Here is a 26,255-nt window from a genome sequence, read left to right as displayed (position 1 = left end):
TGATGGTACCAAGGAGAGTAAAACAGAAACGGCCCAAGAAAATAGTATGGTTTAATACATATGGAAACGAAACCAAACACCCATGTGAAGAGAACATAGACATCGTAAATACGTGTATGGGGATTGAATAAAGGAGTCTGCTAAATACAGGGAGGACACTAGTATTGTCTCATGTGACTGTGTTGCAAAAGAGGTATATTTCAACAAGCCAAGAATGAATCCACTGAAAGATGTCGCTAAACATTTGCAATTCAGAAAAATCATATTTATGAGAGAAGGGAGAAGTATGAATCAGATTATAAAGAAAGGACAAACGAGAAACAAAAGTAAAGTCGAAGCTACCGTGATCTGATACCTGATAATGAGAAAATGGATACATTTGACGAGAAAAAGTATTTATTAGAAACTAGTGATGAGTACAAATCTAATGTGGTGTCCTTACCGAATTAAATTCACTGATCCCTGTAGTCGATACTAAGTAATCTCAGGGGACTCACAACTGTTCTGCAGCTATGAAATTCGCCATTATAGGGCCCATAGCTACGGTGGTGCTATCTAGTTTATATCACAATTCTGCACTACTGCCAACTCTCCTATCAAGAGTACTCTTTAATTGTGGATCTAAGGGGACTGAAGTAAGTGTGACACTCAATTATGGAGTAAAAGATTGAGTCTCAGCATTAAACAAAATCTCTGCGCTGTGCAGCTATACAGAACATGCAGATAAGGAGCATAAGGACTCAAGTTCATGTTTGGTAATCTCTCCATTTAGGTTTTTTGTATGACAATGCATTCTTCAAATATCGTGTCAATCTTTAAAGCATAAACCTAAATTCTTTTAACTATACCTAATAACAAAAATGCTAAACAAATGGAAGTCATAGAAATCATGAACATAAAATAGATCAAGAGACACGATAGTCTTTGACAGGTGCATATATGTGAAAATATACAGTCACATGGGTGGATAAGATGTACTCAGAAACACGCAAAATATATCCTGTAGCATCAACGACACAGCACCTAAAAAATCACTACTACCCTATGGAGACGTAATTGACACTAAAGTTTGATGAGTATACAGAAATAAACGTGAAAGAATAAGGATTAGAAGGTAAAAGGCAAAGAACAGATAAGTGAATAACACTATAATGATAGTAGATATTTGCGTTAATAAGTCAGAAAAGTAGGACTTGGGAGGAAACCAGCTGGAGCAGGCAGATCAGATCATTAAAGTGTATAAAGGAGTCGAAAGTAACAGAACACTAAATAGCGTTAACAACTTGCAGTGGACTACAGATTAATAAGATATGTGAAGGGGAAGGAAGTGAGAGAATATCCAATAATATAAACAACTGGCACTTGTTTAAAACGAATTCATTATGTAGGTGTTCAGGTAAGCATCGCCAACTCCCAAGTTAGTAAGAGGATATTGGGTAGGAGGAGTCATTCCCCATGTTGGTGTTGCTGTGGTCTTCAGTCTGAAGACTGGTTTGATGCATCTCTCCATGTTATTCTATCCTTTGCAAGCCTCTTCATGCCCGAGTAACTGCTGCAACCTACACCGCTCTGAACCTGCTTGCTGAATTCATCCCTTAGTCTCCCTCTATGATTTTTATCTACCACGCTTCCTTCCAGTACTAAATTGGTGATCCCTTTATACCTCAGAACGTGTCCTGCCAACCGATCCCTTCTTCTAGTCAAGTTGTGCCACAGACTCCTCTTCTCCCCAATTCTGTTCAGTACTTCCTCTTTAGTTATGTGATTTACCCTACCTAACAATCACCGCCTATATCTTTCTGAGTTGTCGTACACTATTTCCTTGCTCACTTTGATTAACCCTTCTACACCTGCATTATCGTTGTGGACCTGTACATCCACAGCAGTTACCATGTTGAACGTAACTGAGGACAAATGATCTACTTCTTTTCATGTCTCAACTCCCCTATCACTGAAATGATTCGTCTCTCTACCTCTTCAGACGCATAACTGCACATATCCTTCATCTAATTGAAAGTGATCACGAGTTCATGCAAAAGTCAACCCTTATTCTCACTCCATGTCATATCCATCCCACAATAACCCACGTAAAATAATTATGGAACAGTACTATAAAATCTAGGACGTTTACTGGAAGCTTGTACAGACTCAAATCAGAAGATACCTTGTCACTCTCCATATCCCGAAGGTATATCCGATACTAATTCCTTCCTGCAGCAAACTTCAACGAAAGCCACTATCACACACACACACACACACACACACACACACACATACACACACACTCATCCCAGCTATCAGCCCCATTTGAATTCTCCATACGCCTTGACCTCTTGAAATATTCAAAGAATCTCATGGGTACTACTGCTCCTTCTTCTTCACCAATGTCTTGAACACACTAACTCGCCACTGGGAATTAAAGAGATGCCACAGCAATATACTTCACACAAAAAGGCGCCTGGACTGACGACAGACAAGCTCTGAGTATACCAACTATAAACTCAAGTACTGGCAAGCTTTCTATTGGCCAACCAGCCATGATCCACTCAACATTACCGTCTCTTTCTCAGTAATCAACCCCTGACTGACAGTCTAACAAGGACCCTCTTGAGTCCAAGATCACAACTTCAGTCTTTAGTAAAGCTAATTTGAAAGCGTTGTGTCAACAATTCTGACAGGAAGAACATCAGCTGCTAATGACTCACCATGTGCATCAGGAGGGTGACAGAAAATAAGTGTCCAGGAGGTGCACAGGTCATACTTCTATGGCACGTATGTATTATGCTTCACAGACAGACATTGTCGATATTCAAGACATGTTAAAAGCAAACCATGAAATTGCACTATGAACACCAAATGAAAAATAGTGCGTCATAGTCATCAAAGAGGTGCCAACCATCAAGATCCAAGGCGAACTTCTTTGGGGTTACAAACCGAAAAGGACGTCCAACTGCATATTCACTCTTAAAGAAAGCATACAGAATCATATTGGTGTAATAGGGTGGTGAAAACAGATGGAATGTGATTCATCCAGCCTAATGCAGAACAGCTCGCCGAAGAGCTTATTGTGAAACTGAAATTCTTGAAGGCATAGCTCCATAAAGTGCTATAATATGGTTTATAGACGTGCAAAAAGCAAACATCCAGTGGTCGAATTTGCACAGTGGTTCCAGGTGGTGTGAAATGCAATGTCACACATTTTTTGGGAGGAATAGTTTGCTCTAAAGGAACATGATTTTTATCTGGAGACGAGGAATGAAGGAAAAGCAAGTTACATGGACCAGCGATTGGCCCAAACCACTGCTCTTACCATAGCTGTTGTTTTCTTACGCCACTATTCCGTTTATGCTTTCTGTGACATAAATATATCCTACTACCCTTGCAAGATCACACACACGAGAAAGAGTCGTAGGGAGCAGAGCACCTTCAGCTTGTCGCAGCACAATAAATAACTTTATAGCCGATTTACCATCAAGTTAAACAATCGGTATAATTGTATACTAATGTATTGAGGCATTGATTTTACTCGACTTTGACACAACTCTCTTAGTAACTCTAATTTCCTGGATTCCTTTTAAATGCATTTCTTCTCCAAACAAATTCCTTACTGAAGGATAGAATAACCATCTACAAATTTTCAGGTAGATTCCACAGTTTGCTGTGCATATCAAGTGGACACTTCGTTTGAAATGTCGTTTCTTATGTCTTCCAATTCTATAGCACTGTTTCAAGTTATGCTACCGTCTACTACTTCCCTTGAAATCACTGTAATCTACGTCACACACAATTTGATTTGCATAACGTAGTAGGTAACTATCATGGACATCCCATAAATCTTATCAAGAATCCTTGAAACGCGTGGAGATTAGTTTTTGTAAAAAGTGCTTCTTGTTCTCCCCTGAATATTGGTCCTTTTTCTTATGCAGAACACGGTCATACTGCTGTGGAATTATTCTAAATCTATTCATAGTTGCATTTTTGCTATGCTGCGGATGATCTTCCATGTATGTAATTATGTTTAATACCCGCTCCTTGGACCACGATTGGTCTTCATTAAGTTTCACTGGAGATGGGCTCCCTGCCCTACAAGTATGATGAACTACATAACTGGGACTTGTTTCCGTATCAGTTTCACTTGTTAAGCACATATTGTCATCATTGCACTCGTTATTTATACCATCTGTACAGTCAAACGTATACAATGCCGCACATCCCACTGAATCATCTTGCAGAAACCTTAGTATTTCATCTGCCACTTCTTTCTCACTCTGCAAAAATCCCTGTGTTTCTTTCTGACGAATCATCAACTTCGTGAAGTGTTGTTGTAGATATATTGCAATGTTTGTTTCTTTATTGTTGCCATTGCTCTGCTTCATATCAGCACCACTAGCATTGTAACACTATTGCGAGTTACTCGTTGACTAAGAAGTTCAGTTATGTTCCATAGCCTCATGTTATGCTCGCAGCTGGAGACCTCCAGTCCCACCCCTGTTGCCATTGGCAGTCAATATTGTGGTTGCATGATAGACAATATGTGAGGAGTCGAATGCCATAAACATCATTGGCCTTTTGCCACCTCGCACTCAAAGGGGTCGTCGTAAGTAAAGTAAAACTTTTCGCCCTCTACCTCTAAGACACACTCACCATCTTCGACAATCCTAAGTTGGCCACTCCGTGACCCCATATGCCCAGTGGTGGAGAGGCATACACGTTGTACCTCTCACTTCTGTCTTCCAGTATTTATGCACTGTGCTATGAGCGGATTTAAAACCGCATGTCACAGTGTAAGACATGAAAACTATGACCAATTACCACCCCACACCCTCCTATCGACACCTCTTCATCTTTTGTTTAATCGTTATCGCTGGTTAGCCCTTAGATTAATATAACTTTTGTACGCTCTTCCTTCCCTAATTGGTGCCATCATCTAGGCTAGACGTGGAAATACACGTTATTAGCATGACTTTCCTCGATTAGACAAATTGTTTTAGCCCTGTTTGACCTCTATACTAGGTTTATGTGTCAAGTACCACAAATTTTCAGAGGTTCTCACTGTTTCCATAAATTATGTAAACTTATGTAGTATCTGGCAGCAACAGTATTTGACTGTTGTCCACTAGTCACATTTTCTGCTCAGTCCTGAATTAAATTATAGCAGCTGTTTACGTAACAGTAAAAAATACGTACGAGGGGAAAGAATGGAATAAAAATTCATGAATCGTAATGAGTTCGACAAAAGTTTCAAAGTATACTTGCTTTTACCTAAGTATATAAGTCCCAGGCCTGTTATTGTGTTCTTCCACTTTGTAGTACGCCATCTGCTCGCTGACGGATTGCACATCATGAACCCAGCCGCTTAATTTCGTGTGCAGCATGTCTCTCAGATGTTTCATGCTCTTAATCCATCCGTGGCGTTGCAGATCATTTGAGTGGATACCCTGAGACACACAGAAGGTGGTTCAAATTACTTACAATATTCACAATTAGCATCACATGTAGGTGCGACTATTGCATAATGCTTAAATTAATGCTAGCTTATGACTAAATATTCAGTTTTGTACAACATACTACAACATTAATGCAAAGTGGGTTGTATTGATGTCTTATCAAACACACGATTCTCAACCTACAAAGTCAGTTGAGAGAGTTGCATTTATTTATACACAATGGAGTCGAATTAATGTGACCACCACCTACATTCGACGTTAACACACACTAGCTATGGATGTGTATGGGTAGTTATAGATAAACTTTCCCTAAACAGATTATAAAATAGGAACTAAGTACCATAAGAGTATGAAACTTGGTAGCATTAATGTCCAGAGTGCGGGGTGCATGATTTCCTCGCGTCACAGCACCACTGTCCAGTTCCAGCTATGGCCACCAGATGTGATCAGTCATCATGATTCATAGTCTCATACACCTGATTAGTCGCAGTGCAGTTGTTGAAGTGTCAACATAAGCTTGGACAAAAGGAGCAGGGCATTATTGGTGAAGCTCTATTGTCAAAACAACAGTAATGCTGTAGCTGCACTTTGAAAATATCGTCAGCTGAAAGGATTATGGAAGAATCCTCTTTCGCCACCTGCTGTGTGGTGCATGATGAAGGAGTATGAATCAACTGAAGAACTGGGCGTCGCTCCAGGAAGTGTCTGACAACCAGTTGCACCGAAGGTGGTATATGAAATCGTTGTTGCAATGGCAGTCAAGGCTACGAGCAACTCCCAATCGTCTGGCAGTGTGCACACTATGCCACACCGGTTAAACATCCAGCCGGCCAAGGTGGCCGAGCGGTTCTAGGCGCTACGGAACCGCGCGACTGCTACAGTCGCAGGTTCGAATCCTGCCTCGGGCATGGATGTGTGTGATGTACTTAGGTTAGTTACGTTTAAGTAGTTCTAGGGGACTGATGACCTCAGAAGTTAAATCCCATAGTGCTCAGAGACATTTGAACCAATTAAACATCCCATGGCCACAGTACAGAAGGGATTTCGAACCATTCTCAACTGGTATCCATACAAGATACGTATCACACTGCAGCTTCCACCACAGGACACACATCAATGTGTTGACTTCTCTCTCCACTTTCTTGCAAGTATTGAAGTTGACGAGAGCCATCCTATGGGACCATCCTATGGACAGACGAATCTCATTTTTCTCTGATGGGTGAGGTGAACATACAGAATAGCCGAGTGTGGGGATCTTCAAATTCAGTCACTGTGCATGATGTTTCTCTGTATGGTGAAAGTGTCACCGTATGGTGTGGCTTCACGGCTATACTCATCATTGGTCCATCCTTTTTTGAAGATGTTGCTGCTCAAGCACCAAAGATGTGCAGTGTGGTTGGCCAGCACTACTGTGATACGCTTCGCCAGAATGTCATACCCGCCCTACAGGAGGGAGACGCATTGAACTCAACAGGTTGCTTGCAAGAGGGGGCCCCCGCCACACATCGCTCTTGAAGTGCACATGCTTCTCCGAAAAACGTTTGGAAACGATCCAATTATCAGCCGATCGTTTCCAAATGCATGGCTGGCACAATCACCTCCCGTGATTTCTGGCTGTGGGGCTACCTGAAGGACAGGAAACACTCACACATCAGCAGATCTGAAGCGCAGCATGTCAAGAGAGGTAGCCATCATACCTACAGACATGCTTTGTTCTGCTGTGTAGAATGAAATCCTGCGCCTTCAGATTCTTTTGGGCACTGATGGGCTCCATATTGAGCCATTTTGTAGAAGTTCTTTCTTTCTTTCTTTCTTTCTTTCGCTACTGCCTTTATCCCACATTGCACGCTGGGTCGACAGGGTTAAGTGCGGATTTGACATCGTTAAGTTAAGGGGTGTCTGGATACCCTTCCTACCGCCACCACATACCCCCCAGGACAGAATTAGTGAACCCCAGCTGTCTGCGTCTAGTGTAAATCGTGAAATAGTGTGAACGTGTTTCAAATGTCCGCTAGTCGTGTAACTGAAGCGACATGGAAACAAGAAGCCTCCGATTATCATCCTTAGGGATTTTTGCTGCTTCTAAAACTCATTCTATGTCAGTTTTTGAAGACTGTTGTCTGGAAGCTGTTGCGAAACTTCACATCTTCTAATCACACCCCAGACATATCCTCTGTGTGATACATAAGGGGAACCTGCAGGCAAGACAGAGATTGCCTGTTCCTCAATGTATGTATGATTTGAAGTGAAGTGTGAGGATTTGGATTATTCAGTTGGAATTTACATTTTTTTTTACCCAGCTCGTGAGGGGTTCAACAACGAGGTCCCTTCAGCAAATTACCAAATTACTGTTGTTACCATACACAATAGCACCTCACGCCACGGGCATGCATGTCGAAAACCGCTGAAGAGGAGCAGAAATGATTAGCGAACAGTAAATGGAAGATTTACTTATATTTCTCTACTAATAATGTAACAGGAAACAGTCCAGCTCTCACAGTGTCAACCAAGATGAGGCACAGGTGAAGGTATCGAAGCATAATGGAAGTGCAAGTGGGCGCTCGTGGTACAGAGCCACTGGACGTGTGGCTTAGGGATGTATGCCACTGAGTCTGCCAGGTCCAGAGCGATTGCTATCAGTGTCTGACGGAAACTTGCAATTCCGTTACCAACATCGCAGTGCCTGTGGGGTGGTACTGATATGTGATACCGCACAGTCACATTCAATGTCTCAGCTGACTCTGTTCCTCCACCATGCTGGTGTTTGCGGTATGGTGACAGAGGTAAATGACGCAAGGCATTTCGAAATAACGCATCTTCTACTAATTTGTTCCCGACCGTTTGGTGCGAATACTTTTCTCGTATCCTCCACCTGAATTTCATCTTTAGTTATAGCTATATTTGTCAAATCTCTTAGGACATTCCTACAAAGCTGTCTTCATGTACTCCTGCTGGAAGGGAAGTTATTGCACTACAGCCGACTGTGCAATCTGTCGCTATGATGTTCCTGTGTCCTTTCTACTCAAGTTGCTATAGTTGCCGACAGGCTGTACATCCATCGTCGTTTGGGAACATATAGTCCATTAACGGCTTCAGGTAGCCGGACATAAGCATTTCCAGTCAAGGATCGGTTCAGTTGGACCAGAGGATTTAGTCCATTTCACGTAAACACAGGCCACCATAATTACCACGCCAACACCAGCTTTCAGAGTGCCTTGTTGACTACTTGGCTCCACGGCTTCGTGTGGTCTGCACCACACTCGAACCCCGCCATCAGTTGTTACCTACTGAAACTGGGACTCAGTTGAAGAGGCGACGGTTTTCCAGTCGTCTGCAATCCAACCGATATGATCACGAGACCACGAGAGGCGCTACGGACGATGTCTCGCTGTTTGCAAAGGCACTCGCGTCGGTCGTCTGCTGCCATAGCACACTAATGCCAAATTTCGCCCCGGTGATCTAATGGATACGTTCGTCATACGCCCCGCACTGATTTCTGCCGTTATTTGACGCAGTGCTGGTTGTCTGTCAGCAGTGACCGCTGTAGTCAAACGCCGCTGCTCTCGATCATCAAGTGAAGGGTGTCAGCCACTGCATTGTCCGTAGTGAGAGGAAATCCCTGAAATTTGCTGTTCTCGGCACGGTCTTTAAACTGTGGACAGCAGGATACTGAATTGTCTGACGATTTCCGAAATGGAATTGCCCGTGCATCTAGCTCCGACTACTATTCTACGTGCAAAGTCTGTTAATTGCCGTGGTACGATCATAACCACGTCAGACACGAATCACCTGAGTACAGTCGGCAGCTGCGCCAATGCACTGCCCTTCCACACCTTGTGCACGCGACATTACCACCGTCAGTAAGTGAGCACATCGTTACCCCGTGCCTTGTCACCTCAGTGTAATTTCGCAGAAGGAGCAGGAAATACTGGAGTGTGAGTTAGGTAGTGGTTGGTCAAGAAGTCCACGGTGAATAAGATTAAGTTTGCGCCCATTAAATTCTTCATGTGTGGATAGACATTCTCAAAGTTATTTCTGAACGATGAAGGCTTTAAAAAACCGCCATAGGCTGACAAATTCTATTACGCAAGATGGTCTTTATTGCAGAACGTAATCCCTGACGCGCTTCTCCCGCGTATTACCTACCGAGTAATAGACTCCAAATAAGCAGATTCTCAGATAGTGAAATAAAGGACGGTTTAGTAACATCTGGAACATTGTCTACCGTACGATCTGACAGGAACTTTTCCATCTGCTTTAGAAAGTTACGAGAAACTACGAACAAGAAAGATACGGATGATTTTCTTTCCTATCCTTAACCGTTCCGACTGTGCTTGCTTTGCCTAATAACCGCACAAGGTAGAGGGGGTCAGATCTCTTGCAGTGAGTTAACATTGCAGTCACAGAACGGAAACAGCGACAGTGTGAGCCACGTAAGCCAGTAAACAGACTGAGAGGACTGACCACGTACTCGTGGCTGTGTGTATCACTTTCTCATCCCACGTACATATAACGTATCTCAAAAGACGAGAAGAAAGTCCACTTACCATGTGCTCGAAAGCGAGGGGGACGAGCAGCTGAGAGAAATATTTCACACCCAGTGAGAGCAGTTGCGCCGAGTCCCGCCAGTAGTCAGAGAGGTGCTCCAGGAAGACCGGTATCTCGGCCTGGAATTCTGGACAAGAAGACAGACGACAAAGTGGTGAAGAGGTCAGGGAATCAGATTTCTATGCAAGCACAACATTCACTTTCTGCATTCACAAGGATACAGAGGGTATGAAAGTAATATTTACTAAATATGTATACACTGTCAGACTACAGTCACACTACAGTATGGACACCTTTTTCGAACCGAAGCGATACACAAGTAGTATATCTACGCCTGTAGCATATGTTGATGGAAATGCCATCTCTATTTAAGCTTACTACATATTAGCATTTTAAACACTGGCGTCACCAGCACTAAATTCCAGGGGGGGATAGGGGGGGGGGGAGGGGGACCAAATAGATAGGGTTACATCACAAAAGACTCTAAATGGGAGATCTCCTTGAAGTAAGTACAAAAACTAGGAGCTAAAATCATTTTTTGGAGGATTGGTAAGGTCTCAGACCACATAAACTGACGGAAAAAAAAACGCAACGCCAAGAAAGAATTGTGTGACATAAACGAAAGTAGGAGTGTTTGTACATCTTAATGATGACGCCTATGCCATTTCGCGCCAGTCGCGTATGACGATACAAATTACATTTATTTAAATACACAGTGTAACTGTTGTGATGGTCAGTTAACTTTGAGACTAGATGTGACAGATCGACGTTAGTCAAGAATATCTTTAAGGCGACAGACACGCTATTATCAACACCTCACAGCGTTTGTAATAGGGTTATGGGAACCTGGATGTTCCGTTGTGATATTGCAGAAAGACTTGACAGGTAGGTAGGTAGCCACTGTACATGACTGCTGGCCACGGTGGGCACGACAATGCACGGTCTCGAGAAGACTGGGTCCTGGACGACCACATGGCTCTATGGAGAGGGAAAAACCATCGTGTTCAGCAGATGGCTGAAGCAATGTGAGCAGCAGTTGGAACAACGGAAACTCAATGACCTGTTACAAATTGGTTACTTCAAGGACAGCTCCGAGCAAAACTCCCTGTACTGTGCATTCTCCTCACCCCAAACCACCGCCATTTGCGACTTCGGTGCTGTCAAGAGAGAGCACTCTTGGGGGGGGGGGGGGGAGGGGGGGCTGGGCGGAGGTTTGTTGTTGGTTCTGCCTCGGTGCCAGTGACGGCCGTGTGTCAGTTGGAAGGAGGCCAGTCAGAGGCAGCTTGTCTGTGTGCTACACACATTCAGCCTACATCTGGAGTTATGGTAGGAGGTGCGATTTCGTATAATAGCAGGAACACCCTCGTGGTTATCGCATCCCTCTGACGCAAATTTGTACGTCAGTCTGATGACTCAACCTGTTGAACTGACATTCACGAACAGCATCCTAAGGAGTGTTTTCCAACAGAATAACGCTCGCTGTAGTGACCCCAACATGCTCTACAGTCGACATGTTGCCTTGGGCTGTTCGATCATCACATTTCCGATCGAGCACGTATGAGACATCATCAGACGACGATTCCAGCGTCATCCACACCAAGCTTTAACCGTCCCTGCATTGAGTGACCATGTGCAACAGGCACGGAACTCCATCCGACAAACTGAAACGTGGCACCTGTACGACACAACGGATGCTCGTTTGCATGCCTGCATTCTAAATTTCGGGGGTTACACGTTTATTAACGTACCAGCATTTCACATTTGGAATGGCTTTCGCCCTGCTTACATTAAGCTGAGATCTACCAGCGCTAATCATCTAAATATGGTGCCTAGACTTTTGTATTCCCGAAATTTAGTTAGTCTACATTAATTAATTTTTTGTGTTGCAATTTTTTTCCCGTCACTTTATTTCAGTAGCTTTTTAAATTTCTACAGCTCTCCAATTTAAGCCCAGATTAAAACTTGTTTTGCTATTATCTAGTATAAAAACATATATGATATTAACATATGCACTTTTGAGGCTGTGCGTATGAGTAAAGTGTATTACCTCCTAAACCAACGTAGAAACCATTCTGAAAGCAAATAAAAGATTCGTTCATCCACGATTTCGTCTCAGTCGGTCGAGTAAAACAGTAAGAGGTGGAGACCGCATTTTTAAATACTGTATTAGTTTCATTATTAAAACCAGCTTAAGAAAGTGAAAATAACCCGTCAGAAAATGCAATGTACTTCATAGTTTCAAGTACAGACCTATGCTTTAAAAGTATGGAGATCGCTGAAAACCTGTTATTTTACAAGAATATATTTTTTCTGTGTTAGCCGGACGAAGCTGCGATATGTAAAGCGCTAGTTTATTATAAACTTTCTTCTAGGGAACATTCAAGGAATGATAATATGTACAAATGTAATTTTCAATACGCTGTCTTTCAGTCACTTTAAAAATAAATTCCTACAAGCTTGGTAGTCACTCCCTTGCCTTTCAGGAAAGGAAGTAGCAATCAGTTGCTTGTAACACTCTTCATAGCAATTTCTTTTGACACAAGCACTAACTACAACATTATTATTATACAAACATCAGGTTGTAAATGATTGTTGCATGGAATTCAGCCGGGTGCCTCCTTGCCACCCCTTCGAAAAAGCTTTCAGCAAAACCAATCAGTTTCACGTTCATCTACCCTCATCATTCGTCCCACGTAGTCATACTAACACAGCTCGAAATATTTTCTTTTTATTGAATAATATAAGAGGATTTTCTTACTGACACGTTAGTCAACCCTACAAACCATTACTAATCACTGCATAAGAGCTTTCGATATGTGTAATTCGTTAGAGTTTGGAAATATTCGTCCGACGACGTCATTCTTTCTTTGTCAGCTAACAAGGAAACGTCTACAAGCGGTGTCATAGACTTTCAGAAAACTTCTGTACGGTGATAACATGCTGTGCAGTGTAACGGTGAAGCTACAGGCGTCGAGTGCTGCAGTTGGTGGGGATGCTTGCGTGACTCAGCGATACAGATAGCCGCACCATAGGTGCAACCACAACAGAGGGGTATCTGTTGAGAGGTCCCTCCTGAAGAGGGGCACCAGCATATTAACCCATTTTATCCCTCTGTTCCATTTCTCGAACAAAAATTTGTAATTTTCTTGTGTACAGTGATTTTAGTTTCTGGTAAGTTTGTTACACTGCTGGCCTTCTACATTCTCCTTGCTTTTACACAAAACTGCCAGCTGCGCTGCGAGCATCTGTGTAGAAACAGTGCTGGTGCTGTAATAATTGCTGTTTATGGAAAAATGGCTACAAGGAAAGGGCAAGTAAGTTTTACTATATTTGACAGTGGATAACGACATTATATTTTCTAAATATGGCGTATAAATACAATAATGATTGTGTGTGTTTTATTTGTTCATATCTGTTCTCAACAATGGGTTATAATGCATTACAGCTGAGTGTTACATTTTTGGAACAGTAGGATTGAGTGGTTGCATTGAAATAACAGTAAAACACTTGCATTTTAAGTTGACTGCCGATGAAATTATAGCATTATTGGAATAGGATACTGATTTTTGTACATAAATCCCCCTGATGACCCATGGCGGTCAGATGAAGATTCAGGTGACGAGTGTGAAATTGATATAAATCATAGTGGCAAAAAGCTAGAATCTGTTGCAGAAGCAAAACTTACAAAGTATTGTGAATGGGACATTGTTACCCAATAAGTAAATATTAGACAGTACTATGAATTGAAGGTTTTGATTAGGAAATACACTTATTAGAATCTTTTACATTATTTATCCGTAACTATTTAAATATTATTTATAGTTTCTAGAAAGTTGATGTTTTATTTTACAGGTGGGTCATAGGGAGTCTAATGAGCCATCATGTTCAGCTTCTGGTGCTGCCCATGTTGATAGTGTTCTCAGCCCCTAAAGTTCTACATCAAATACTATTCCTGTTACTGGCAGAAGAAAGAGGGCTGATATGAGATGGCTCAGAATGACATAAATGAAGTGCAGATGAAGACATGGACACTTACAGAATTTTTGATGGAAGAAATGTCACCAGTACAGCTACTTGAACTGTTTTATGATGACATTATTGTTGACATGCTAGCCCATTAACCAAATATTTACGTTCATCAGCAGGGAGTACATCATTCAGTGTGTCAAGTGTAGAAATAAGAGTATTACTGGCCGTATTTCTTCTGACAGGTTACAACCCTTTACCTTTAGAATGTACTGAGAAATGAACGAGGATTGCCATAATCTATCTGTGTCAAAAGCAATGACAAGGGGAAGATTTGACAAAATTGTGAAATGCATACATGTCTGCGATAACAACAGATTATCCAAATACGACAGATTTTCAAAATTGAGAGCCCTTTGGAAGCTCTTGTATAATAGGTGGCTAAGAGCTTTCAATAACGAAAGACTGCTATGTATTAATGAGGCTATGATTCTGTATTATGGTAGACATGGAACAAAGTAAGAAATAGCAGGTAAACCGATTAGGTTTGGTTATAATATTTATTGTCTTCGTACAAGACTAGGGTACCTAGTTCAAGCAGAACCATACCAGGGTGTTGCAACAGGAAACACAAGACCTGAGCTTGTTGTATGTGGTTCAGTTGTGTTAGTCCTAGTATCAAAACTTCCATTTGAGAATGAACAGACATATGATTTCTTTTTTGATAACCTCTTTACTTCCTTGCCACTTTTGTATGCACTAAAAGGAAAGGGCTGCACTGGAACAGGAACAATTCGCTCAAGTAGAACAGAGGGAGCCTCTCTGTAAGAACTTCATACAATGAAAAACGCTCCAGGGAGAACATATGACCAAGTAACCGATAATAATCTGATTCGCTACCATGACAACAGTATTGTTATCATCATGTCAAACAGAACTGGAGTTCAACCAACTGGACAATTCAAATGATACAGTAGGAGTGAGAAAAACTTTATTGATATAATTACTCCTGCTGCAGGTGTTAACTACAACACTTACATGGGACAAGTGGACAGACTTAATGAAAATATTGCATACTAAAGGATTAGTTTCAGAACAAAGAAATGATGCTACCAACTTCTTGCTTTTCTGCTAACTGCATCAACATACAATGCTTGGTTGTTGTATAGACAAACAATACAGTATAAGGGCAATCCACTCGATCTTCTTGGCTTCAGACGATATGTGGTCAACAGCTACTTTCAAAAGTACAGCTCATACAATCATCTGCCCATCCAGTACTAAATCCAAAAGCCTTACATAAAAGGGTGCTCAATGATGTACACTATGATGGACAAGATCATCTGATTGTACCATTAGGCAAACAACTAAGATGTGGCCAGTGCAAGAAGAACACAGCAAAACAATGTAAGAAATGTAAAATTCCTTTGCATGCAAATTGTTTTGAGCAGTTTCATACAAACTAAAGGTGAAACTGAACTCAGTAAATCACAGTTTAATTTTGTTTATTCCTTATTTGGTTATACATCCACATTTTGGATAATCTGTAAACGAGCTGTATCAACTATGTAGTGAGAAAAATAAACGTAAATATGAAAAATTTACATTCGTTTCTCACAGTATTACCATGCACAGTACCTGTACCCTCCCATTCACGCTGTTCCATTTTGGGAACGTCAATTTTTTTATACTAAATATGTTGTTAAAATCATGAAAGTGGTATTTATGGTTTATCCTCACTCGAAACATAAGATTTAAATAGGAATTCGTAAGAGATTTGAATGGAAAACCTTCTTGGGATCAAACAGATTAAGTAGTTGGAGGGGCAACAGCCTGGATGAATGACTGATTTGGCCTTGTAACATTACTGAAAATGGCCTTGCTGTTCTGGTACTGCGAACGGCTGAAAGCAAGGGAAAACTACAGCTGTGATTTTTCCCTTGTGAATGCAGCTTTACTGTATGGTTAAATGATGGTGGCGACCTCTTGGATAAAATATTCCGGAGGTAAAATAGTCCCCCATTTGGATCTCCAGGCGGGGACTACTAAGCAGGATGTCGTTATGAGGAGAAAGAAAACGCGTTCTGCGGATCGGAGCGTGGAATGTCAGATCCCTTAATCGAGCAGGCACGTTATAAAATTTAAAGAGGGAAATGGATGGGTTGAAGTTAGATAAAGTGGGAATTGGTGAAGTTCGGTGGCAGGAGGAACTTTTGGTCAGGTGGACACAGGATTATAAATACAATAAAATACGTGTAATGACTAGGTTTAATAATAATGTATAAAAAATAGGAGTGCAGTCAATCTATTATGAACAACATAGTGAACGCATTATTGTAGCCAAGATAGACACGAATCCCATGCCTACGACAGTAGTACAAGTTTATATACCAACTAGCTCCGCAGATGACGAAGAGATTGAAGAGATGTATGATGACATAAAAGATATCATTCAGATAGTGAGGGGACACGAAAATTTAATAGTCGTGGGAGACTAGAATTAGATAGTAGGAAAAGGAAGAGAAGGAAAAATATTGTAAGTCAATTTGGAATACGGTGAAGGAATGAAAGAGGAAGCCGCCTGGTAGAATTTTGCACAGAGTATGACTTGATCATGGCTAACACTTGGTTCAAGAATCATGAAAGAAAGTTGTACACGTGGGAGAGGCCTGGAGACACTGGAAGATTTCAGATAGATTATACAATGGTAAGAGAGAGATTTAGTAACCAGGTTTTTAATTGTAAGACATTTCCAGAGGCAGATGTGGACTCTGACCACAATCTATGTGTTATGAACTATAGATTAAAACTGAAGAAACAGCGAAAAGGTGGAAATTTAAGAGGTTGGTACCTGGATAAATTGAAAGAACCAGAGGTTGTAGAGAGTTTCAGAGACAGCATTAGGGAACGATTGACAAGAATGGGGGAAAGAAATACAGTGCAAGAAAAAATGGGTAGCTCTGAGAGAAGAAATAGTGTAGGCAGCAGAAGATGAGATAGGTAAAAAGACGAGGGCTAGTAGACATCCTTGAGTAACAGATGAGATATCGATTTTAACTGATGAAAGGAGAAAATGCAGTAAATGAAGCAGCCGATAAGGAATACAAACGTCTCAAAAATGAGATCAAAGGGAAGTGCCAAATGGCAAAGCAGGGATGACTAGAGGACAATTGTAAGGATGCAGAGGCATATATCGCTAGGGATAAGATAGATGCTGCCTAAAGGAAAATTAAAGAGACCTTTGGAGAAAAGAGTACCACTTGTATGAAAACCAAGAGCTCAGATGGAAAACCTCTTATAAGCAAAGCAGGGAAAGAAGAAAGATGGAAGGAGTATATAGAGGCTCTATATAAGTGCGGTGTACTGGAGGGCAATGTTATGGAAATGGAAGAGGACGTAGGTGAAGATGAAATGGGAGACCTGATACTGAGTGAAGAATTTGACAGGACACTAGAAGGTATATAAAACGAAACAAGGTCCTGGCAGTACACAGCATTCCATTAACTCCTGAAAGCCTTAGGAGAGCTGGCCCTGACAAAACTCCACCAGCTGGTGAGCAAGATGTATCAGACAGGTGAAATACCCTCAGACTTCAAGAAAAATATAATAATTCCAATCCCAAAGAAAGCAGGTGTTGACAAGTGTGAAAATCATCGAACTATCAGTTTAAGAAGTCACAGCTGCAAAATACTAACACGAATTCTTTACAGACGAATGGAAAAACTGGTAGAAACCAGCGTTGGGGAAGATCAGTTAGGATTCCGTAGAATTGATGGAACACGTGAGGCAATACTGACCCTATGACTTATCTTAGAAAATAGATTAAGGAAAGGCAAACCTACTTTTTTAGCATTTGTAGGCACAGGGAAGACTTTTGACAATGTGGGTGGTATACTCTCTTTCAAATTCTGAAGATGGCAGGGGCCAAATACACGGAACGAAAGGCTATTTACAATTTGTACAAAAACCAGATGGCAGTTATAAGTGTCGAGGGACATGAAATGGAGGCAGTGGTTGGGAAGGGAGTGAGACACAATTGTAGCCTATCCCCCTTGTTATTCAATCTGTATATTGAGCAAGCAGTAAAGGAAACAAAAGAAAACTTTGGAGTAGCAATTAAAATCCATGGAGAAGAAATAAAACCGTTGATGATTGCCAATGACATTGTAATTCTGTCAGAGACAGCAGAGGACCAGGAAGAGCAGTTGAATGCAATGGACAGTGTCTTGAAAGGACGATATAAGATGAACATCTACAAAAGCAAAACGAGGATAATGGAATGCATAATTAAATCAGGCGATGCTGAGGGAATTAGATTAGTAAATGAGAGGCTTAAAGTAATAGATGAGTTGCTATTTTATTAGCGAAATATTTGATGATGGTCGATATAGAAAGTATATAAAATGTAGACTGACAATGGCCAGGAATGCGTTCCTGAAGAAGAGAAATTTGTTAACATCGAGCATTGATTTAAGCGTCAGGAAGTCTTTTCTGAAAGTATTTGTACAGAGTGTAACCATGTATGGAAGTGAAACACGGACGATAAATGTTTTAGACAAGAAGAGGCTTTTGAAATGGTGGTACAAAATAATGCTGAAAACTAGATGGATAGATCATGTAACTAATGATCATGTACTGAGCAGAAGTGGCGAGAAGAGGAGTTTGAGGAGCAAGTTGACTAGAAGAAGGGATCGGTTGGTAGAACACGTTCTGAGGCATCAAGGGATCACCAAGTTAGTATTGGAGGGCAGGATGGAGGGTAAAAATCGTAGAGGAAGACCAAGAGGTAAGTACAGTAAGCAGATTCAGAAGGATGTAGGTTGCAGTAGCTACTTGGAGATGAAGAAGCTTGTGCAGGGTAGGGTAGCATGGAGAACTGCATCAAACCAGTCTCTGGACTGAAGACCACAACAACAACAACACATCAAAATTTACGATTTGTCTCATTCTTTTCTTTTTTACGTTCTTTTTCCAACTGGGATCATTTCGCAAGTGTTTTCATTATTTTTATTTATCACTCATAATGTTTAAACATTTGAAACAACGGATGAATCGTTTAACAACAAAAGACGAGATAGTCTCTTTATACTGGCTGTGCATTTGTGCCAAAAATGTATATTTCTATTTAAGATGTTCCTTCTTTGGATGGTTAAATAATAAAATCATTTTAAAAATTTATTCTTATTCCACTAGGGACTAAGTAAAATGGTGATTTAAACAAAAGAAGGGATTACAAATAAAACGAAATCCAAGCCAAATGTGGAATGGAAATAATAAAAATATATTGATTAAAATTATGTTACAAAGGAATGGAAATAAAGAAATAGAACCCAATTAATTTAGCAAAAATAATGATTACAGTCATTTCAAAAAACGTTTCAAAATAAAAAAATTTATCTACCTGACTAGTTCTGAACTCTTAACTTCCTACATGTGAGGCCTGTATCTTAACAAATACGCTGTGCAAGCAGTCTGTTTAAAAGTGTCTTCTTTAAAGTTGAAGATTATTTGGCGAAATTCCGAATTTTTTTCGTCGATTACTCGTAAATGAATGCCTGTGATGGTGACTGCCTGCAGCGTCTGAAACTTGAGACCTTGGCGTATATCACTGTGTAAATGATTTCAGAAAGTCGATCCCATCGCTGGGGATCTATCCTCGTGAGACTCAAAAACTTGAAATTGCTTTTGAAGAAACCTTTGCCCACATGTCCCCATTGTCGCCCTCTCTCCCCACATTCGGTGGTGACACCCATGATTTTAAATAAAGAAAAAATAATTTTCCCAGCAGTTGAAAACTATGATGCGATAGGATGACATTAATTCATACCAACTTCCAGCCAAAAAATACGTATGAAATGCCATATCATATATTTTAAGCATGGCAATAAGTTCTTCAAGAGGACATTTGGAAAGCGTTTATGATGATGGACACTAGTTCCGAATAAACCGAATGTTTAACACCTTAATACCTATTAATGATAAACATTTGCGCAACGTTAAGCAAAAATCTTACTGGTGTTTTACGGTAGCATTTTCCATTTTCGACACTGTATGTCCACATAGGTGTGAAACGTTCACTGTAACTCCTTCTAGCACTGATCAGTTAATCGCTTCTCGAGATTCAGTTCTCTCCATGTTGGTGCCAGGCCGTTCTATTAGTTTGCAGTAAATTCGATTTGGTACAAAAGTGTAAGTCGCACAGTGTGTGGGGATGCTGGGCCTCTTTCATAACGTTATACGTATGTTCTGGACCACTTTCATAACAGCATGTGACCGACGTCATAATCTAAGATAGCGGCAGCCACGCCCCCTCGTCTATCAAATGACAACCCACGCCCTTTCCACCCCCTTCTCCCCTCCCACCACCGTCTCATCAGCGTCTCCAAACAGCCACACCGTGGTATTAAAATCAAGCATAATGATGTCGCGAAGTTCAAAGATGTGCAGTAAAGAATTACGTAACATTAACTTGAACGCGAACCAATGTGAGAGACAGGCATCATTTGCTTGACAGTAATATTTCGTTCACACACACACACATTTCTCTGTATTTAATAACTATATTGTGTAAATCACGCGCAAAAATGGTGTCAAGCTGCATTATTTCCATAACTTTCACACTGAAGTCAAAGTTAATTACGTAAGACATTTTTGTACACAAACACACACTCTCTCTCTCTCTCTCTCTCTCTCTCTCTCTCTCTCTCTCTCTCTCTCTCTCTCCAATGCCATTATTTATGATTTATCGAGTACAAAAACACATGCAGGTGATTTATAATCAATATGTATTGGAGAAGTAAGTGCATAATATGTGTGTCCCTGAAACTCATAAACGAGTCCCAGTACAATTAAGGGAGCTGTATGGTGCGGTAGCTATCCATCCTCCATCCATGAAGGTTCCCATTTTTACCTGAAGGGCATGCTTTATAAGATACCTTGAAGAACCAAGAAAAGCTGGTACACCTGCCAAATGTCATGTAAGGCCCCCGCGAGCACGCAGAAGTGCCGCAACACGTCGTGGTACAGACTCGACTACTGTCTGAAGTAGTGCTGGAGGCAGCTGACACCATGAATCCTGCAGGGCTGTCCATAAATCCGTAACAGTACGAGGGGATGGAGATCTCTTCTGAACAGCACGTTGCAAGGGATCCCAGATATGCTCAACAATGTTCATGACTGGGTAGTCTGGTGGTCAGCGGAAGTGTTTAAACTCAGAAGAGCATTCCTGGAGCCACTCTGTAGCAATTCTGGATGTGTGGGATGTTGCATTGTCCTGGTGGATGCACGTGATCAAACAGGACGCTTAAGTACGTGTCACCTGTCAGAGTTGTGTCCAGGTGTATTAGTGGTCATATCACTCCAACTGCACACGCCCCACACCATTACAGAGACTCCACCAGCTTGAACAGTCCCCTGTTGACATGCAGGTTCCATGGATTCATGAGGTACAAGTCCATTCGCTCGATTCAATTTGAAACCAGAGTCTTGCGAGCAGGTAACATCTTTCCAGTCAACAACGTTACAATATCCGTACACATCCATCCACTCGATACAATTTGAAACAGGACTCTTCCGACCAGTTATCACGTTTCCAGTCATCAACAGTCCAATGTCGGTGTTGACGGGACCAGGCGAGGCGTAAAGCTTTGTGTCGTGCAGTCATTGTATCCGAAGGTCCATTTAACAACTGCGCCAGAGATTTGTTGTCTTATGAAGGCGTTGCCGACCGGAGCGCCGTATTCTGATTGTTTAGATATATCTGCATTTGAATACGTGAGCCTATACCAGTTTCTTTGGCGCTTCAGTGTAGTTCATAATAAGTTGAGCCACCCTATAATAGAATTACAAATATCAGGATCCATTGTGTACTGAACATAAAATTCAGTGTGAACATCTAGTTTCATGTAAACAGAGAGAAGAGTTTAGGCAAGTGTTAGTCAAGCATAACAATGTGTTTTCACATGTATGGAAACATATTAATAAAGCAATTTAAATGTAAGAAGTTCGAAATATTTTTCAAGAAACCATATCTAATGATGACCAGTTGCCAAGAACCTCTTAAAAAATGATTCAACGAACGTTAGATTGGGGAATATTGGAACAGGCAATACATATTTTTAAAAATCGACTGGTGGTAGCACCACTGAAATGCGATAGAATTGTAAGGCTGGTACTGGATTCTCATAGTTTAAACAAAATTTAATGAGGGATAGAGCACAAAATATACGAAGTTATTGCAATAATTCTGAGGAGCTACTTGTTTCACATGAATGGTTGGATATAATTTGTGGTTACTGGAATTTTCCATTGGCAAAAGACTGAAGAAATTATGTGTCCCGTATATATAATGGATTTTCTCATGGGTATAGAGTGTTTCCCTCTATCTGTAATATTTTAAGATCTATGGCGCTCTTACAGAGGCAGGAAGCATTAGGGCAAGTGACATTTTACGTAGACAACATGAAGTTGCATGTCCTACTTGGGAAGAGTATTTTAGTTTTCTGGACAATGTATGAGATGAAGTAGGACAAGGTGGCACAAAACTGAATTAAGAAAGTATGGCATGCACTAAGAACCAATTGTATTTCTTGCTCCATGTGTTTACCGGAGAACGTATTTTAGCAAAACCATCCAGGTTCTCCGTGACTGAGCTGTTTGAAATGTCAAAGAAAAAGCAACAACGTAAAGCCATGTTTAACTTGTTTATATCTTACCGGCGTTTTGTAGAAGGAGTCATTCTACGTTTCTTACACACATCAGATGTTAAAAGAGGATAGCCCCTGGGTTCAGATTAAAGAATATCAGCCCACATTTTAAAAGCTACAAAATCATTTCGTAAATAACCCGCTGCTGAATCACTCACATTTTGAGAAGACTTCTTTTATTTTATTGAACTCTGGTGCATATGGTAAAAGAGTGTAGGTGTTTAAAATAAAAAGAAGGGGTATTGAAGTGTGTAAGTTGATAGCTTTTACCACTTAATCACTGCAATCAGTGGAGCATAATAAAGGAGTATCAGAGCTAGACGCACTGTCCATCGTATTTGGAATGAAGAAATCTGAGCATTCTTTGTTGAATCGCCAAGTAATAATATGCAATGATTTTAAAGCATTAACATTTTTGCAAACTTGTCAGCTAAAACATGCCAGGTGAGCAATGTTCCTGCAATAGTTCGATCATGAAATTAAAAACATATGAAGAAAGTGTATTTTGGCGGCCAACAGGTTGCCTAGAATGCTGAACTATATAAGGCGTCTGAACTTACATTAACTAAAAACGATTCGGTACCCACTTTTGCTATAAATGAAATCAAGGCGGAAATTGCTTTGATGAAAATATGTCGGTACTCTGAAAGAGAACAGAATAGGGTGATCTTCGGAGATCAGTAAAACATCATTTGGGAGACCCTAATTATCCCATGGTAGCACAATATTACAATATCCATCAAGGAATTTGGTGCAAGAGGAGGAACATGGATTTGCCAGAACGGATACTATGCTTCCCCTCCAAAAATCTGCCATTTTAATAGACTAAGTGTATTTAGAGTAAGAGCATTAGGGGACTAAGAAATGCATTACAAACTTCAATGACAGAGTAACTTTAGAAAATATGCGTTTTGAGTTAAATAGAAGATTAGTAAATAGCATTGTGCAAGGGAATATGCAATCCCTTGAACACAGTGGAATTATTAGCAGTATATCATTTTCGACCTACGCCTAGTTCTAGAGGAGTGTGCTTTGGTCTACTTCAGTGGATTCAGTAAATACATTAAGCTATTTCCAGACAGAAGAGCTAATACCACAACACCTACAGAAAAGCTGGGTAACAACATTTTGTTGAGTTAGGTAGGCCTGAGAATGTCGTGGTGAGTAATGGTAAACGGTTTCCAAAAAATGGTTCAAATGGCTCTGAGCACTATGGGGCTTAACTGCTGTGGCCATCAGTTCCCTAGAACTTAGAACTGCTGAAACCTAACTAACCTAAGGACATCACACACATACATGCCCGAGGCAGGATTCGAACCTGTCGAGAAACGCTCGGTCACTCCGGTCGGCGGTAAACGGTTTGATGCTAAAAAAGTGAATAAATGTTGTCAGGATATGATACATAATTATCTTAGGATTTTCCCTTAGATAAATATGAGTGATAAGGTTATAGGGGACTTTGCAGAAGATGTAGAGGCAACATTCAACATGGGGTAATAATATTAAGGAATTAGAAGCCATCATTAACAACCACAAGCCTGATGCAACAGTATTTGCATCATACAAATTAATATGTAACCATAAACCAGAGCTGACTGACTTTCTTGTTTTATTCGATATCTCATTAGGCAATAATCAAGCACAAGAAAGAGTAAACATAGGGGAAATAATGTTAGATGCGAAATGGTGATACGATGTAAAATCTGTAACCCCGTCTAATTTCAAAGTAGGATAACTGGTACTAGTAAAGAGTAATGAATAAAGCAGAATGGCACAAACTAAAATGGATATGCAGGTATATAAGCAACCATTCAGAATTGTACGAAACCTCACGTGAATGTCTCTCGAATATCTGAAAATCTGGAAGGAATTGAGGCTCAGGAACATTATAGCCCTGGGAAAAATTATAGATAACAGTATCTAAGAGTCTGTTGGGAAGGTACTTCTGCATCGTAGTTACACTGTTTGGCGAACTAAGAGGCCTGAACTGGATGGAACTTTATTTCCAAATGCAAGTATCATACTTCCGTTTATCTTTCGTTCTTATTAATTAAGTGTTATTTGTCTTTATTTTTGACTATCTTGACTACAATGGCGCAGCTGAAACAATTACCTCATACTGACCACTTTGAATCAAGTCAGAAATCTGAAACTACAGTTTGCATCTGAGAACAACGTAAACAAATATATATACATTTATATCTGATGTAGATAGTAGAGAGTGTGATGTGTATGGAGACAGAGAGCCATATTATCTCATATCTATGTACGTTGCATGGAATATGAAGCTAGTAAAAGCCTGAAGATTCAACTAAGTGTAGTTATAAGGTATTACGTAAAAGAACTCAAGACTTAATGAAGGCGACGTCCCTGTATGTTGAAAGGGGTCAGCATAATGATGGTGTATGGAGTAATATTGAATAAAAAGAGTATAAAACGTCGTGTATATTGAGGAGAAAAAGAGGTTCTCGGAAATGTGTCGGGAAACGCAGATAATTGCAGTGTTGCAAGAGGTGCTGCAGACAAATAAAGGGCAAGTACAGGAAGAAATAATGTCTGATTTATATAAGGGGCGATCAAAAAGTTTCCTTTAATTTACGTCTATGGTCACAAACCTTTTGATAACAGATTATCGGTTTCGGTCTTTAATGACCATCATTAGATCTGCAGCGAAAATGGGAAAAACTTCAATTCACTCGCAAACTATATACAGCTTAAGAACAATACAGACCATAATGAAAAGTAGTGCTGACAAAATTTACATTTGTGCACTTTGAATATGAAGAGGCATACCTATTTCATAAAAACAAAGTCCTAACGTACTGCAGCCACAGTGGCATCGTCAAATGTTAAATGCGGAATCAGCACCAGCATCGTCAAATACATATATATAACATCACATGCACGAGTCATGTTGTCAGTAGTACTACTATATAAACAAGTTTCCATACAGTAGCCACAAGATGTTTGTGTTGTAACTTCACCAGTCGCTAATGTCGGCATACACTACTTTTCAATAATTAATTGAAATAGCGAAAATAAAGGGCTGGTACAAAAGTTGAAGTCTGTAATAAGCTTATAACGTATAACAGGCATTACATTAATAAAAAGAAATAAGAAGAAGAACATGACAAAATTAATATTGCTAAAAGGGGGGAAGTCTTGAAAAACAGTGGTTGACATGTGCTGTAGATAATGACATAAATATTAAACACAGTTGATAGTGTACCGGGTAATATTAAAGAATCGTAAAACAAATCACCAAAGGAGCCACAAATGAAAGAAAATACAGTGCTGCACATAATCAGCCCCCTCTGTTAGCGCCAACCACAGAACTCCGCACAGGCGGGAGGTGGCTGGAGGGACGTGACCGGCAGAGGGCACCTCGTACCCAGCCGTTGCAAGAAAAGAATGATAAAAATTCCGTAACAGTTGATGATCTACATCATCTGATTAATGTAGTCTATGAAATAAATAGAGAGGGAACAAGAACATACTAGAGTCATGCGTAAAACGTATGAAAACGAAGTAAATATGTGATGCACTCAATACTAGGTGAACTTTTAACACACTATATATAACAGAGGCG

The 26,255-nt window shown here is 40.5% G+C and overlaps 1 protein-coding gene across 1 annotated transcript in view; it reads right to left on the bottom strand.

Annotated features, from left to right (window-relative positions):
• LOC126182348 (uncharacterized) overlaps nt 1-26,255 on the bottom strand; it is a 128,214-nt gene that overhangs the window by 45,947 nt on the left and 56,012 nt on the right. The window contains exons 4-5 of the mRNA XM_049924885.1: nt 9,995-10,122; nt 5,263-5,438 (exon numbers count right to left, since the gene is read on the bottom strand). Coding sequence (XP_049780842.1) covers nt 5,263-5,438; nt 9,995-10,122 — 304 coding nt within the window. The remainder of the gene's footprint in view (nt 1-5,262; nt 5,439-9,994; nt 10,123-26,255) is intronic.

Source organism: Schistocerca cancellata, chromosome 1 (assembly GCF_023864275.1).
Source record: "Schistocerca cancellata isolate TAMUIC-IGC-003103 chromosome 1, iqSchCanc2.1, whole genome shotgun sequence".
Lineage (NCBI taxonomy): Eukaryota > Metazoa > Arthropoda > Insecta > Orthoptera > Acrididae > Schistocerca > Schistocerca cancellata.
This window is presented reverse-complemented; position numbering and strand designations above follow the sequence as displayed.